Source organism: Dromiciops gliroides, chromosome 3, assembly GCF_019393635.1.
Source record: "Dromiciops gliroides isolate mDroGli1 chromosome 3, mDroGli1.pri, whole genome shotgun sequence".
Classification (NCBI taxonomy): Eukaryota; Metazoa; Chordata; class Mammalia; order Microbiotheria; family Microbiotheriidae; genus Dromiciops; species Dromiciops gliroides.
Window position 1 is genome coordinate 661657375 of NC_057863.1, and position 16926 is coordinate 661674300.

Consider the following 16926-nt stretch of genomic DNA (forward strand, 5'->3'; position numbering starts at 1 on the left):
CAGATAGATCAGCTCCACTGGTACCCAAAAATGTTCATATCCTTCCTGGAAGATTTATTGGAAAGCATGGACAGGAGAAAGTCAGGATGAGAAGAGGTCAGTATGCTGTGACCTGCACCGACAAAGGGAATACCCACATGGATTGATTGAAAGAAGATGCAGACAGTATTACAGAAAGATTGATGCAAGGTTGCATTAATTTCTTAGATTCTGCAAAATTCCAAAATTTCTGGTCCCCAAAAGGATACAAGAATAATTACTTACATTTACATAGTTATTTATGGTTATAAAGCACATCGCACATTATCTTGTCTGAGCTTATAGCAACCTTGTGAGGTAGGTAATCTAAGCATTATTATTATCCTCATTTGACAAATGAAGAAACTGAGGCTCACCATGGGGGTAAGGGAATTGTCCAAAGTTATAAAGATAGTAAAAATAATATTAATAGCTAACATTTATATAGCGCTTATTGCATGCTAGATACTGCTAAGCGCTTTATAAATATCTCATTTTATCCTCATAACTACTGGGAGTTAGGTTCTTATTATTATCCATCTTTTTTTTTTTTTAACAGATGAGGAAACAGAGGTAAACAAAGTTAAATGACTTGCCAAGGGTCCCACAACTAGTAAGTATCAGAGGCCAGACTTGAACCCAGATCTCCCTGATTCCAGATCTGGTGCTCTATTCATTGTGCCATCTGGCTGCCTCTAAGGGAAGGAGCCAGAATTTAAGCTTGCTTTGTCTGAGAAGCAACATGGTGGTACATAAAGAGCACTATGGTGAGAGTCAAGACCTAGGTTCTAGTTCTAGCTTTGCCACCCACTAGCTGTGACCTTAAGCATATTCCTTCTCATCTCTGGGCCTCAGTTTCTCCCTCTGTAAAATGAGAGTATCAGACTGATGATCTCTAAGGTATTTCCCAGCTATGACCTATGTTCCATCTTCATTTTTCTCCATTAGATGCATGATTGGTTGGTGTGGGTGGAACTTCCACTGGTACAGATTGCGGGCCCTCTGTGCCTGAGCTTTTGTAGCTGAAAACCCTCCAGCACTCTGTGGCCAACTTAGTGACAAGCCTCTCTGAATGTACTGTGACTGCACCCCTCTAATGACAGAATCCAGTTCCCTGCTAGATGGCTCATCTTCCAAAGCTTTCCAGCTTGGGAGGACCTGCCAGAACTTCTGGGCCATGGCAGTGTCTTTGAGAACCCAGGGTCACCCCATGTCCCAGTGAGACCTTGAGGCATTTGTGACCCTATGACATAAAATGGGCAAAGATACAAACAAGGCTTTTCCAACAAAAAGAATGATGCATGAAACCGTTTGCAGAAGACGCCACCTTGTGGCTGCCGAGGATACAGATGCCACCAGAAAGGTGACCCTGTCCAGCACCGCACTCTAACCCAGTGTGAGTGCACCCCAAGTGCAGGAGAAGACGTGGCCAAGAAGGAAGCTTGCTTCTTACATGGTGTGGGGCTCTGAAGAAATATGCGGGAGAACATGGCCAGAAGAGCAGGGCTCAGAGACTGAGTGCTGGAGTCTGGAGACCTGGCTTGGAATCCCAGCTCTGCCCCTCACTGCTTGCCAGACCTTGGGCAAATCCCTTTGTTTCTCTCAGCCTTGGTTCCCTCATCTGTAAGAGGAGGGGTGTGACTAGATGACCTCTTGGGGCCCTTCTGGCTCTGAATCTTACAAATCTACAAAAGAAAAGGAGGTGGGAGTCAAGCCAGGACCTTACATGGACAACGTGGACTCCCGAATCCCCCAGGGGGGCCTTCTTGTCTAACCTGTGGCTATCAGGAATCCCCTTAGTAACAAATTAAAGGGTCTTCCCACTTCTTGCTTGAAGACCTTCCGTGGGGATGGGGATCGTGATTTCGAGAGGCAGTCTATTCCATTTGTGCTGGGCTGTAAATGCCCAACAATTGGGTAGGGAGATGTCCAGTGATTTGGACAGGGATAGAAACAACTTGTGTGGGTAGGTGGGTTCTGGCAATCCATAGACTAGACTGAATCACAGTAGGTGCAAATGTGAATGACTTAAGTGTTGTAGTAGAAAACAACTTTGGCAAGAACAAAAACAAAAAAAAATAAAAAAAATAAAGGGGGCAGCTGGGTGGCGCAGTGGATAAAGCACCAGCCATGGATTCAGGAGGACCTGAGTTCAAATCTGACCTCAGACTTTTGACACTTATTAGCTGTGTGACCCTGGGCAAGTCACTTCATCCTCACTACCTGCAAAAAACCCAAACCAAAACAAAAAAAGGAAAGAAAACAACAACTTTGGGGTGGCATTTGAGATGCAGAGGATGCCTGCTGGCTGTCAAGGGCATGACAAATGATGGTTCTTAATTGTCAATGAGGGGCAGCTAGATGGCGCAGTGGATAGAGCACCGGCCCTGGATTCAGGAGTACCTGAGTTCAAATCCAGCCTCAGACAGCTGTGTGACCCTGGGCAAGTCACTTAACCCCAACTGCCTCACCAAAAAAATAAAAAAAAATGTAAAACTTAATTGTCAATGAGCAATCCACCACAGTCAGTAAGATCTAGCAAGATGAGGAACAACAACAGTACCAAAAATGGCAATGAGGACTGTCTAAGCTCAAAAATTCATGAAAACTCCCCTTCCCTGACATGACACAATTTGGGAAAACACTGGAAAAGAATATTTTTTTTTTTTTAAAGAAAGAGAGACACTAGAGAAAGGAACACAAGACAGCAAAGAGAGAGTCAAGTACCAGAAGCACAAATGAAGAAGAGAGGACCACAGGATGACACAGAAGACTCTTCCTGTTGCAGACATTGGGGCAGGTGTGTTGTTCAAAGCCTGATGTGCAGTCTGTTTCACTCAAACTTCACTTTTTGGGGGAGAGAAAATAAAACACTAGACATTGGAGCAACCATTCCTCGCTGGTTCTGATGTACTGCATATTCATTGGTTCTAAAAGGTTTGTTTTTCCCCCACAATGCTCTTACTATAGTGGGCTCAATAAACAATTTTCTGTTTTGGGTTTGAGCAATAGCAAGAGCTATTCAGATCACAGGTCAGCAGCCTTCCCCCTCAATTCAAAGAAATCTAATTTTTGCCCCCATGTGGCAGCAAATGGATTAACATGAAAGGAGGGAACACTGGATGGAGGGTTGTGGCAGAAACCTTTTTCTCTTATATGACAACCACGGTAACAAACTGGTGCAGGGATAGGGGAGATTTGGAGGGGAAGGGGGATTTACCAAAGTAAACTTTCCCCAAATTCGTTCCATGGATTACTCTCCAGGATGGAATCTCTGATGTCTGGTCAAGCCCACTGTGTGACAGAGGTTAATTATATGGAGAAGTTTTAAAAAATATTTTTAAGGTTTTAATCTAATGTTTAGTCTGTGTGCATTCTAGCGGAAGGCCTTCCCACACTCATTACATTCACAGGTCTCCAGCATGAATTTTCTGATGTTGAAGGAGGTGGGAAATCTGGGTATAGGCTTTTCCACATTCATTACATTCATAGGGTTTCTCTCCCGTATGAATTCTCTGATGCTGAATAAGGTGTATACTTTGGCTGAAGGTTTTCCCACAGTCATCACATTCATAGGGTTTCTCTCCAGTATGAATCCTCTGATGTTGATTAAGAGATGAGCTGTGGCTAAAAGATTTCCCACATTCATTACATTTATAGGGTTTTTCTCCAGTATGAATTTTCTGATGTTCATTAAGGTGTGTGCTCCGGCTGAAGGCCTTCCCACACTCACCACATCGGTAAGGTTTCTCTCCAGTGTGAATTCTCTTGTGCTGAATAAGATGTGAAACCTGAGTGTAACACTTCCCACACTCCTTACACACATAGGGTTTCTCTCCAGTATGAATTCTCAAATGCCGTGTAAGGGATGAGTTCTGGCTGAAAGTCTTCCCACATTCATTACATTTATAGGGTTTTTCTCCAGTGTGAACTGTCAGGTGTTGAGTAAATGATGAAGTGTGGCTGAAGGCCTTCCCACACTCATTACATATATAGGGCTTTTCTCCCATATGAACGGTTTGATGTCGCATAAGGTGTGAGATCTGGGTGTAGGCCTTCCCGCATTCATTACACCCATAGGGTTTCTCACCAGTGTGAATCCGCTGATGTTGAGTAAGTGAGGAGCTGTGGCTAAAGGACTTGCCACAGTCACTGCATTCATAGGGCTTCTCTCCAGTGTGAACTCTCTGGTGCTGAGTGAGGGATGAACTATGGCTAAATGTTTTCCCGCATTCGTTACATTTATATGGTTTCTCTCCAGTGTGAATTGCCTGATGTTGAGTAAGGGAGGCAGTATGAAAAAAGGCTTTCCCACATTCATTACATTTATAGGGTCTCTCTCCTGTATGAATTTTTCTATGTCGTGCAACGTGTGAAACCTGGGTATAGGCTTTTCCACATTCTTTACATTTAAAGGGCTTTTCACCAGTGTGACATCGCTGGTGCTTAATAAGGGATGAGCTCTGGGTGAAGGCCTTCCCACACTCTTTACATGAATAGGGTTTCTCTCCGGTGTGAATTCGCTGATGTTCAGTAAGGGATGAGCTCTGGCTGAAAGTTTTCCCACATATATTACATGCATAAGGCTTCTCTCCAGTGTGAATTATATGGTGCTGAATAAAGTAAGAACTATTACTGAAGGCTTTACCACAGTCATTACATTTGTAGGGTTTCTCTCCAGTGTGGATTCTCTGGTGTATAATAAGGTCTGATTGATAAAGGAAGGTCCTTTCACACTCAGTACATTTAAAAGGTCTTTTCTCTCCACTGGTTCTCTGAAGGTTAACTGTGACTGAATTTTGTTGGAAGCTCTCTCTGTTGTCATGATTGAGGGATGTCTCTTCTGATGGGGTCTCTCTCTGTGTTGTGGTAAGGTTTCTCAGGCCCGGATTTCTAATAGATTTGTTACATTCATACCCTTTCTCCCCAGAGGGCATCTCTTTGTGGTTTAGGGGCAGTGGTGTCACAGGTGGGTCCTGGCTATCCTGCCGTGGAGCTCCTTGGCCCTCACGTTCTGATGGTCTGAAGTAGCCCAGGCCATCTCTTCTGAGCCCTTCAAGTCTTTCTTCCTGAGATGACAATTTTTCAGAAACATCCTGGTGTGGCTTTGAATCCAGAGTTTCCGGCTTAGGACACCCATCTGAAAAGACATTGAAAAAATTAATGACTCCTATTCCTTGTGCAGGGGGAAGATTTAATTCAACAAACCGTTATTAGGAGCCAGGCATGTGTGGGGCCTTGTGTTCAGTGTTGGGCATCCATAGACCCTGCTCAGATGGTTCAGAGTTAGAGAGAAGACAAGTACCTCTCAAACAAGAGAGAGTCCAGTAAGGGCATAAGAGGAGTGAGGGAGCCAGGAGCAGGGGTCAGCTGAGGATCCTCACCTGGTAAAGGAGGCATCTGAACTGCATTTCAACAGGAAGCAATGGGGGGCGGCTAGGTGGCGTAGTGGATAAAGCACTGGCCCTGGATTCAGGAGTACCTGAGTTTAAATCTGGCCTCATACACTTGACACTTACCAGCTGTGTGACCCTGGGCAAGTCACTTAACCCCATTGCCCCGCAAAAAAACCCCAAAACACACACACACACACACACACAAACCATCAACAGGAAGCAATGTTGGGGCAAGTGCATCACAGGCACAAAGTGTGACCCACCACCCTGACAGAGCCAATACCCTCTTTCACTTCTTTTCAGTCTCTCCCTGTCTACTGGATCATTCCCTTTGACCTACAAACATGCCCATGTCTCCTCTATCCTGAAGAAACTCTCACGGGTCCTCCCATCCCTGCTAATGATGGTCCTCTTTCTCTTCTGCCCATTTGTAGCGGAACTTCCTCAAAAGGCTGTCTACACTAGGGTGGTCTACATCAGGGGCCTCCAATTCCTCGCCTTTAGCTCTCTTCTTAACTCTTATAATCTGGCTTCCAACCTTATTCCACCCAGAGTGCTCTCTCCGAAGTTACTAATGATCTTTTGGCTGCCAGACCCAGAGGCCTTTTCTCCTTGACCTCTCTGCAGCCTTTGATGCTGCTGGTCCCTCAGTCTTCCCTCTCTCTAGGCTTAGCGACACTTGTCTCTCCTGGTTCTCCTGCTGACCTGTTCACCTCTCCTTTGCTGGGTCCTCCAGATCATGCCCTCTAACCATAGGTGTCCCTTGGGGTTCTTCCTGGGTCCTCTTCTCTTCTCCCTCTACAGGACTTCACTTGGTGACCTCATCAGCTCCCACGGACTGATTTCATCACTGTCTCTGTGCGGTCCATGCTCAGATCTACCCATTTTGCCACAACCTTTCTCCTGACCTTAACTGGGTGTCCAGCAGATATCTTAAACTACTTCCAAAGCAGAACTCATGATCTCTCCCCCTAACCCTTCCCCACCTCCTACCTTCTCTATTACTGTAGAGGGTAACACTATCGTCCTGGTCTCTCAGGCTCCCAGCCTAGGGGGAATCGTCCCAGACTTGTCATTATCTCTCACCCTCCTTATCCAATATGGTGCCACAGTCTCTCTCAAATACACGCCCTTTTCTCCTCGGATGCTGTTATCTCTTGGGTGCAGGCCCTTATCCCCTCAGGCCTGGACTGTTGCAGCATCAGCCTGCCTCAAGTCTCTCTCCACACCAATCCATTCTCCATTCAGTCATTAAAGTGATTTTCCTAAAGCCCAGGTTCAGTCATGTCACCCCTCTACTACATCAACCTCAAGGGCTTCCCACTGCCTTCAGGAACAAATTCCAAATGCCCTGTTTGCCCTTCAAAGCCCTTTCTAACCTGCCTTGTCCACCCCTACTTTTCCGGTCTTTCTTCTTCTTCTTTTTTTTTTTTTGTGGGGCAATGAGGGTTAAGTGACTTGCCCAGGGTCACACAGCTAGTAAGTGTCAAGTGTCTGAGGCTGGATTTGAACTCAGGTCCTCCTGAATCCAGGGCTGGTGCTTTATCCACTGTGCCACCTAGCTTCCCCCCTTTTCCGGTCTTCTTAAACCTTCCTCCCCACCATGCCCTCTTGGGTCCAGTGACACTGACCTCTTGGCTATTCCATGAACAAGATACTTCATCTCTGCACTCCAGGCCTGTTCTCCTGCTGTCCTCCATGCCCAGCATTTTCTCCCTGCACAACTCTGACTACTGCCCTCCCCAGCTTCCTTTACGTCCCAGCTAAACCCCTATCTTCTCCGGGAAGCCCTCCTCCACCCCTCTTTGTTAATTCTTCCCTATTTATCCTGTATATTGCGTGTTTGTACATATTTATTGGCTTGCTGTGGCCACCATTAGACTGAGGGCAAGGACTGTCTTAACAAATGCTTACTGATGGGGAAGCTAGGTGGCGCAGTGGATAGAGCACCGGCCCTGGATTCAGGAGGACCTGAGTTCAAATCCGGCCTCACACACTTAACACTTACTAGCTGTGTGACCCTGGGCAAGTCATTTAACCCCAATTGACTCACTAAAAAAAATGTAAAAATAAAAAATAAATAAAAACAAATGCTTACTGACTCACTGACTGACCAGTTGGGTCATCCTGGTCTCCAATCAATGAATCAATCAATCAGTCAATCGATCAACCAAGCACCTCCTGTATACCAGGCACCATGCTAAGCACTTAGGATACAAGACAGTGCCTGCCCTCCAGGGGGTCTCAGTCTAACCCCTCTCATCTCTCTGCTCACCTGGACAGAGGCCTCCGAAGTCTCCTCCTCCGGACAGCCGGGGCTCTCCACTTTGCTCCAGATGGGAGATTAGCTTTGGTTTGGCGCTTGGGAATTCAGCTCCTGGGGAAAGACAGTGGGTGTGGCTGCCTGGGTACTAACTAATGGAATGCCGGCTCCTTCATCTTCAGGAAAGGGAGAAGGGGATGGCGAGATGCGGACTGTGGTGTGAGAAGCCTTGGAGAGAGGAGGGAGGTCAGGCGGGGCTGGGGGGGCAGGGGGGTTGGGGAAGGGCTGCGGACATTCCTGGTGTCTGGGTCTGGAATGTCGGGTCTGAGGGAGGGGAGGAGGTGGCTCTGATTTGGGACTCCCCCAGCCTCCACTCGAGGCCCCAGGTAAAGGCTTCCTCACCTAGGGAGACCAGGTTCCTGTAATTCTCCAGCATCACCTCCCTGTAGAGGTCCCTTTGGGCAGGGCCTAGGCGTGCCCACTCTTCCAGGGTGAAGTCCACAGACACATCCTTGAATGTCACTGCTTCCTGAAACACCAAGCGGGCAGTAGGCACGTCTTATCACCCCCACCAGCTCTTAGAGGCAGAAATGTGTGAGGACTATGCCCTGTCCCCCACCCCCTGCCCCCACCAACACGGGCAGAGGCTCCATACGTGTTTACCAGGCGGATGAATTCCTCACAAAAAGATGATCCCTCAAGGGGCCCTTGCCAGAGGCTGGACTATGGATGCAGGGCTGCGAGAGACCTCAGAAACCATCAAGTCCAACCCCCTCCTCTCACAGAAGGGCAAACAGAGACTCAGGGACACTAAGTGACTTGCCCAGGGCCACACTATGTCCTCTTGGAGCTGGCATCAGTGCCAACGTGCTGGTAGCTCTGCCCTGTCCTCATGGCCTGACCAGGCCCTGCTCAGATCTCTCGTCCTCCACACTGGCACCCCTGGCCCTCAATCCGGAGACTCTCTGCCTCATTTCTTTTTCTTTTTTTTTTAGTGAGGCAATGGAGGTTAAGTGACATGCCCAGGGTCACACAGCTAGTAAGTGTCAAGTGTTTGAGGTCGGATTTGAACTCAGGTCCTCCTGACTCTAACCACTGTGCCACCTAGCCGCCGCCGCCCCCCCCCCCCGCCCCGCCTCATTTCTTACCCGGCCTTAATCACTGAGGCTGGGCAGACTCCAGCTCAAAGCGCATTCCTGGGGTGATCGCGCTATGCCAGAAGCTATTCTCCTTGGAAGAGCACAAGGGGGTCTTCCTGCTCTAACCCACGCCTACTCCTCAAGGTCACTTTTCACATTCTCAGCATTCATCACTCTCCATCTTCAGCTCGCTCTGGCCTAATGTTAGCACGTCTGCCTCCTCTGGGACCCTGGGGCTTGTCTTGGCACTCTGTGAGCAGGCGTGCTGACCATCTGGCTGGGGTGATGCCTATGGTCACCACGCCTCGATCCCTCCATCCTCAGGCCCTCTCTTCCCTTACTCTGAATGGGCTCTCCTTCCTTCCCAACCTCAAAACTATCCTTGTTACCTGATCCAGAGGGAATGGGGGCTGCAGCCAGTTCCTGAGAGCCACTTGTTAAATTTTCAGGGGCAGCATTTACACCACGACTTATTTTGTGGATTGTCTGTCCCCAGAGAGCCAGTTGTTAAGCACTTACCAGCACAGCCCTAACCTTATCCCATCACTCCCAACCCTGGATTGCTTCTGCTACCTGCTCTTGCCCTTCTACTGAGGTGTTGCTGAATACAGCTAGAAGAGGCCACACAACTGCTGAGGCAGCCATTCTCAATGATCAACCCTAAAGTTCTTTCTTTATTTGGTATTTAAATCTCTTCACTGGGCAGCTAGGTGGTGCTGCAGTGGATAAAGCACCGGCCCCGGATTCAGGAAGACCTGAGTTCAAATTTGACCTCAGACACATGGCACTTACTAGCTGTGTGACCTTGGGCAAGTCACTTAACCCTCGTTGCCCCACAAAAAAAGAAACAAAAAATACTTTAAATCTCTTCACAATCTGGCCTCTTTCAACCTCTTCAGTTTCATTACATTTTGCTTCTCTCCATGCTTTTTACTGACCTACTTTCTATTTTTCATCCATGATGTTTCATCTACCATCTCCAGCCTTTGCACCAGCTGTCTCCCATATGGAGAATTCTTTCCCTCTTCACCACCTCTCAAGAGGGCCTGGTATACTTCAAGATGCAACTCAAGGGCGCCCTTGTTAGAGGTCAGCCTGCCTATCCATCTATCCATCCATCTATCTATCCATCCATCCATCCATCCATCCATCCATCCATCCATCCATCCATCCATCCATCCATCTATCTATCTTTCCATCCATCCATCCATCCATCCATCCATCCATCCATCCATCCATCCATCCATCCATCCATCCATCCATCCATCCATCCATCCATCCATCCATCCATCTATCTATCTATCTAAATTGTCTGCCCAACATACATTGTATATTATATACGTGTGTATGTGTGTGTGTATATGGAGGGGGAGAGGGAGGGAGAGAGCATTTGCGCCCCCAGTTAGAAGCTCCTTGAGGGTAAGCACTGTTTCTTTAATCTTTCTTTATACTGTGCCTGTACACAAGTCTGACAAAGAGCCATCGAGTTCCTGCTCAGCTGCCCCTAGTGACAGCAAGGCCTGACTTCCCGCCAGAGGCTTTCCCGTGGCAGCCTACTGTTAGGGGTCTGGGGGTCGTCCCATCCAGCCCCAGAAATTAAAAGAGCCAGCGAGGGGATCACAGAGACACACAGAGATGGTCACCAGAAGGGGGGGAGCCGGTCACTGACACGAGAGACTACCAAGAAGCAGGGGTCCCAGAGATGGGGGGAGGGAAGGAGAGGCATGGAGACGTCACCTGGCCTCTCCCTCCCGTGGAAGGACCTGCCAGAGGGTGGGCTCAGCTCCCGGGCCGGGGAGGGGAGATGCTGGCAGGAAAAGCCCAAGGACAAAGTGCGTCCGGCAGAGAAGTTGGGGGTGGGCTGGATGGAGGTATGAAAGCCCGCCTTACCTGGGCCCTAGGCGGAAGGAGTCCAGCAGCCACACCACGCTCCTCTAGGTGCCGGGGTCCGCCTGTGGCCGGAGGAGCTGGTGAGAGACAGGCGGGCTGTCAGGAGGCTGGGCTGGCCATGTGGCTGCCAGCTCCCTTCACAGAACTGGACGTGATGGGGACGGTCTGGGCAGGAGAGGCCCCTCCCTGGGATGAAGGGCCACTGAGAGATGGTAGAGATGGCCAAGTGGACGGCTGCCCCGAAGCACTGGGCTGGGTCAGAGGTTCCCAAACCCTCTGAGAATCGGGGCTTTGGATGCAGTGACCGGCCGGCCTCAGGCCTGACCCAGATCGGCTCTGGGACCTCGGGAGGACGTTTGCCCTCTCCACCGGCTGACCTCTATTGTAAAGGAGGTGCTGACTTGCACCGGCGGAAGGAGCTGTGTCACCTGGGAGTCACCAGCCCCACAGAAGTCACAGGCCCCTGTCCTCGGCCCCATCTCCCCCCACCAGCCCAGACTCTTCCTGACTTCTGTCCAGGCACCACCACCTTCCTTTCCTCCTCACTGTCCCTTACTCCTGGGCAGCCGGGAGGCACCAGAGTGCAGAGAGCCCCGGTCGGGCCTGGGGGCAAGCAGCTCATCTCCCTGAGTTCCAATCTGGCCTCAGACACTTCCTAGCTGGGCGACCTCGCTTGCCTCAGTTTTCTCATCAGTAAAATGAGTGGGAGAAGGAAATGGCAAACTGGTGCTGGGTCTCTGCCAAGGAAACCCCAGGAGGTCAGGAGAGCCAGACACAACTGCTCCCTTCCCCCACATCCAGCCATCCCCAGGGTGGGTCTCCCCCTCTGTAGCCCCTCCTCCACACAGCGGCTGCTGCCAAACTGACAGCCAAAAGGACCTGCCCGGTCACTCCTCTGCTCAAGAAGGTTCCGTGGCTCCCTGTGACCTGTGGGGTCTCCAGTCCAGCTGGCCAGCCCTCCTGGGTCCTGGCCTCTGGGACGCCGTGCCCCTCCTCGCTCCTGCCTTTCCAGGAACCTTCCAGGTCCCATTTAGGTGCTGTCCCCTTCCCCAGGCCTCTGCTCATCCCCAGGCTGTGCTCCCCCTAAATCCCTGCACAGGTCCTGTGTCCCCTTCTCAGGGTATCCCTGCTAGAGTATCAGCTCCCCAGGGACAGGCGGTGGCTCCCTCTGGCCTCTCGTCCCCTGCAGTGCCTAGAACGGTGCTTGGTGAAGGCTCGCTCACCTGGACACAGGCGGCGTCAGAGCCAGAGGCGCCGGGCACGGAGCTCACTGACTCACTGACCATGGGCTTAGGGGCTGCAGATGGTGTCTGGTCAACAGGCCTTGGTTTCCAGAAGAGGAAACAATCCCCAGAGAGCTTCGGCAACTCGCTGAGGTCACGTGGGCTGCCGAGAGCTGAGCCAAGGCTTGAGCCTGGCTTGGCTGGGACTTTCCAGCGGCCCTGCCCAGGCTTCTTGTGAACAGACAGAGATGGGGGTTGGGGGGAGAGACTCACACACACAAGCCACTGAGAGACAGAGACATGGAGATGGAGGGAGAGCAATCGGCCCACAGACCACGGGGTCCCAGACGTGGACAGAGAAGGAGGCCCACGCAGGAGGTCTCTGAGACACAGGGGTGTGTGGTCACATTCACAGAGAGGTGGTTACACAGAGACAGAAAAAAGGGGTCAGAGAAAGCTCCTCGGGGTGGGGGGGAGGAGAGAGACAGAAAGAGAAGGAGGGAGAGAGAAGGAGGGAGACAGAGATAGCAGAGGGCCAGACACAGGGAGATGGTCCCTGACATGGGGACTCACAGGCAGAGGAGTGAAGAGAAACACAGAGATGGTCTCAGACAGGGAGATGTCACAGAGATCATCTAGTCTATCCATCTTCCCTCGTCCTTTATACAGAAGAGGAAGCCTGTGACCCAGAGGAGGGAGGGGACCTACCCAAGGTCATACGGTAAAGCCAGGGTAGAGCCCAGGTATTTCTCCCCAGTGTCCTGGGGGACCCTGGTGCTGATGGGATCAATGGAGAACCATCCTCAGATCCTGTAGAGAAAGGAGCTGGAGGGAGATGGTAGATGCAACAGGAGAGTGCGTGTACTTGTGCATGCATGTCTGTGTGTATGTGTGTGTGTATGTGCGTGAGTGCGTGTGTGTGTGTGAGTGTGTGAGTCTGTGTGCATGTGTGCGTGTGTGTGAGTCTGTGTGCATGTGTGCGTGTGAGTGCGTGTGCGTGTGTGAGTCTATGTGTGCGTGTGTGTGAGTCTGTGTGCATGTGTGCGTGTGAGTGCGTGTGCGTGTGTGAGTCTATGTGTGCGTGTGTGTGTGAGTGTGAGTCTATGTGTGCATGTGTGTGTGTGAGTCTATGTGTGTGGGGGGGGTGTCCCTAAGCCCACCACCCCTGGCTCCAGGGAGCTCCTCTCCCCTCCCAGAGATCAGCTTCTCCCCCACACCAGAGACGTGCTCCAACTGCCCACTGTTCACACTTACCTTTGTCCCTTAGACCTCGGACCCCAGACTCCTCTGGGCTCACGCCCTCCTCCTCGACGCTCTCCAGTCCTCCTGCGTCGCGGCCACTTTTAGAGCAGGGACGCTGGAGTCCACAGAGGGGAAGTGACTTCTCCAAGGTCACACAGTGAGTCAGGGGAAGAGCCCAGGGCCCCCACCTTCTGGCCCAGGGCTCGCTCCTCTCCACCCGGGAACCCAGCATCACCGGCAGGGAGGCGAGGCAGAACGGAGCTGGGGAGAGAAGATGGGAGAAGATGGAAGAGGGTGGGCGGCTCCAGCCCTCAGCCTTCCCAGCCAGCTGTGTGTTGGCATCATGGAGGGTATCTGTCTCCCGGAATTGGGCTCAGACAAGAGGCTGCCCAGGCTGGGCTCAGAGAGCCTCTGGTGAGGAGGACCCATGAGGCACCAAGCCCCTACTGTGGGCCCGGCCCTGAGGCTGTCACCCTGTCTTCAGCTCCGGAGCCTGAGAACCTCAGAGCTGCAAAGAGCCCTCAGGGCTCCGCGCCCGGGCAGCCCCTTCCAATGGGAGGTGAAGGAGGACTGTGCTAGCCAGGGCTTAGGGAGTGCCCAGAGGTGGCAAAGTGGCCCCTAGGCGCTGTCATTAGCCTCATTTTATACATGAGAAAACTGAGGCTTGCCCCGGGTCACAGTGTCTGAAGTCGGATCTGAACGCGGGGTTCCTGACTCCTGACGCTGCCCCCCCCCTTTGATGTTTGACTAACTCCACCGGTCTTCACAATGACCCTGTAAGGGAGGGGCATTCATTAGCCTCACCGTCCAGATAAGGAAACTGAGGTTCAGAGAGATGAGGGACTTTCCAGGGGTCACACAGTGCTTGAGGCAGGATTTGCTCTCTGGCTTTCTGACTCCAAGTCCCAAGTCCTTTTCCACAATACCACGCGACTTTGGAAAGTGGTCGTCCCGCTTCTGTGAGAGCGGGGTGGTGTGGGAGACAGATTTTTGGGCTTGGGATCAGGAGCAAGCAAGAGCAGAGTTCAAATCCTGCTTTGGGCCTCACAACCTCTGTGACCCTGGGCAAGTCACTTCACCTGTTTGCCTCAATTTCCTCATCTGTAAAATGGGAAGTCAGGGGGAGAGGGAGGACTTCACAGCTTCTAAGTTTCCTTCCAGGGAACCCCCAGCTCTCCGAATATGCCCGCTTCCTCTGGGGAGTGCCCAAACCCTCAAAGCCCTGAGGACCTGGAGCACAGCCTGGCTTTTACAACCCGCTCCTGGGAGCAGCCCCAGATCCGCCCAGACCTGCTCTCACCTCAGCCCCGCCCTTGTAGCCCTGCACAAGAAGAGCATCTGAAGCCCCTTCCTTGCTGAAGGCCATGCTAGTGTCTACCTGTGGCCCAGCAGGTGACCCTGTGTCAACCAATGACAGGCAGCCATCTGGCCGGGCCTGTTCTGGCGGCTGTGTGTGTTCCCAAGCTCCGAGGCCACAGGATTGTGGCCAAGTTGTGACCCCGATCCACCAGGGCAGGAAGCCGCCCCCCTCAGCCGTGCAGCCAGTCCCTCTCACCTCTCTCCCCCAGCACTTTAGTCCCAGTGTCTTCCATGGTGACGCCTGTCCTGGACACCCTCTCGACGACCCTGTCCTGACCTTGCCGGGTGGGCCTGGCAGCTCTGCTTGGCAGTGGCTGTCTCAGCGTCTCTGGTTGGCTCTGGGCCCTAGGGAGAAGGCAGAGCTTGGGTCATCCAAGCAGCTGGGCTCTGGAGAGTCCAAATTCCACTATCAAAAGTGTGGGCTGGGGGCAGCTAGGTGGCGCAGTGGATAGAGCACCGGCCCTGGAGTCAGGAGGACCTGAGTTCAAATTCGACCTCAGACACTTAACACTTACTAGTTGTGTGACCCTGGGCAAGCCACTTAACCCCAATTGCCTCAGAAAAAAAACCAACCAACCAACCAAACAAACAAACAAAAAGTGTGGGCTGGCCAAAAAAAAAGTGTGGGCTGGCTGGGGTGATGTTCTATGGGTCCTCCCAGGCCTCAGGCCTCTGGCTCTCTCTGGAGGGCTGATCTCCTCACCCTGTCCTCTCTGGATCTCCAGACTCATCTCCTGTGCTCTCTTCAAGGCTGACTGGGGAAGAGGCGGGACAGTGGGAGGCCAACCAAGAGAGAAAATGTCTTCTTGGTAAGGAAGAGCAGGGGGAAAGGAAGAGGCCGGGGTGGACAGGCCCTGAGTCCAGTCCTTCTTTTGACCTGGTCAGCAGGGCTGGAGGCAGGCAGTGGCAAGGCCTCGGTTATCCAGCATGACTTTGGCCAAGTCTGTCCTTATCTTTCAGCCTTTGTGGACAATGGGAGCAGCGACTGGATAAATCCTATTTCTACAGGTGTTTGAGGTTTACAAAGCACTTTCCTTAACACCATCATATGAGGTTAGCAGTTCAGAGATTAGGCCCCCCCCTTCTACAGTTACAGCTGGCAAGGTCCCCCTCAGCTGCTGACTGAACTGCTGTTTGCATTTTCATGTACTTAAGGGATGTGTCTATGGAATCACAGGCCCTGAGCACTGGTTCGAGCCTTAGAGATCAGAGTCCAAACGCCTGATTTGGCAGCTGGGAAAATTGAGCATGGAGCTTAAGTTCCCATCATAAGGCGGGGGCAAGGTTCTCACAGTTCCCAGCCAGCCAGCCAGATGTCCTTACCCCCATACAGAAACACCCCCACAAACAGCTACACACACATCCCTGGACCATGAATTGAGGAGGGGAAAGCACTCGTCCAATCCCTTCATGGCACAGAGAAGCAAACTGGGTCCCAGAGAGCGGATGTGACTCCTCTTCCAAGGTCCCCAGTGGTCTGTCAGTGGCAGAGTCGGAATTTGCACTCAAGATCTCAGGCTCCAGCGCTCTGTGCCCCACCCCCGCTGACAAGGCTCGGTGCCCCAGGGAAAGTTCTTCAAAGAATGAGTGAAACTGACTAGCAAGTAACTGACAAGCTGGTCAGTTTCACAGACAGCACCCAGAGTAGACTTTCCCAGGAGGAGTTGGGGTGGGGGAGCCTCTCTCTCACTTTGCCCCGCCCCCACTGAGGGGGCAGGCCCTGCCCGACTCCTCCCCTCCCTCCCTAGCCAGCGGCTCCTTGGCCCCGCCCCTTCCCACCCCGCCCAGTCCCCGCCCCCTGAGCCCGGCCTCCTTTGCTCCAGTCCCCCGCCCCATCAGGTCCCCCTCCCCCCTGCTCCCTTCGGCTTCTCTCTCCCCGCTGCATCCCCTCCCCCTGAGGTCCCCTAGGGAGGACTCACCCCCCGCCCGCACTCGCAGCGTCCGGCCCGGGACAAAGGCCGCTTCCTTCCTTCGCTCCCTCCCTCTGGGCCCGGGCCGGGTTTCCACTACGCCTGCGCACGCCGAGCACGCGGACTCCGCTACCCAGACGCCTTCGCGGCGCCGCCTAGGTCCTTCGAGCAATTCTGAAGCCGCTGTGGATGTTGGGAAGTGGAGTCCATGGGCCTCCAACTGGGCCAAGGGGCGGGACGGAGGCGAGAAGGAGGGAGGAACATGGAAGCGGGGGAGGAGCTGTAGGTGCGCAGGCGCTTTGACAGTCCGGTCAGGGCGATGGGGAGAAGTGAAGCCCAAAGTGTGTATGACGTCATGGTCCGGATCCTGGACCAGGAGAGGAATGGGGAGGGAACAGCAAAGAAGGGCCAACAAACACTTATTAAGCCCCCGCTGTATACCAGGCGCTGTGCTAAGTGGAGGGGAGGATAAGGAAAAGAAGGGGA

At 52.2% G+C, this 16926-nt stretch overlaps 1 protein-coding gene across 1 annotated transcript in view; it reads right to left on the reverse strand.

Moving 5' to 3' along the window:
• Positions 1–16536, reverse strand: part of LOC122747028 (zinc finger protein 665-like) — a 32964-nt gene extending 16428 nt beyond the window's left edge. The window contains exons 1-7 of the mRNA XM_043993236.1: positions 16450–16536; positions 14727–14875; positions 13184–13432; positions 10707–10783; positions 8080–8206; positions 7690–7791; positions 3430–5158 (exon numbers count right to left, since the gene is read on the reverse strand). Of these exons, the coding sequence (XP_043849171.1) occupies positions 3430–5158; positions 7690–7791; positions 8080–8206; positions 10707–10783; positions 13184–13432; positions 14727–14763 (2321 nt within the window). The 5' untranslated portion in view covers positions 14764–14875; positions 16450–16536. The remainder of the gene's footprint in view (positions 1–3429; positions 5159–7689; positions 7792–8079; positions 8207–10706; positions 10784–13183; positions 13433–14726; positions 14876–16449) is intronic.
• Positions 16537–16926: the final 390 nt, after the last annotated feature.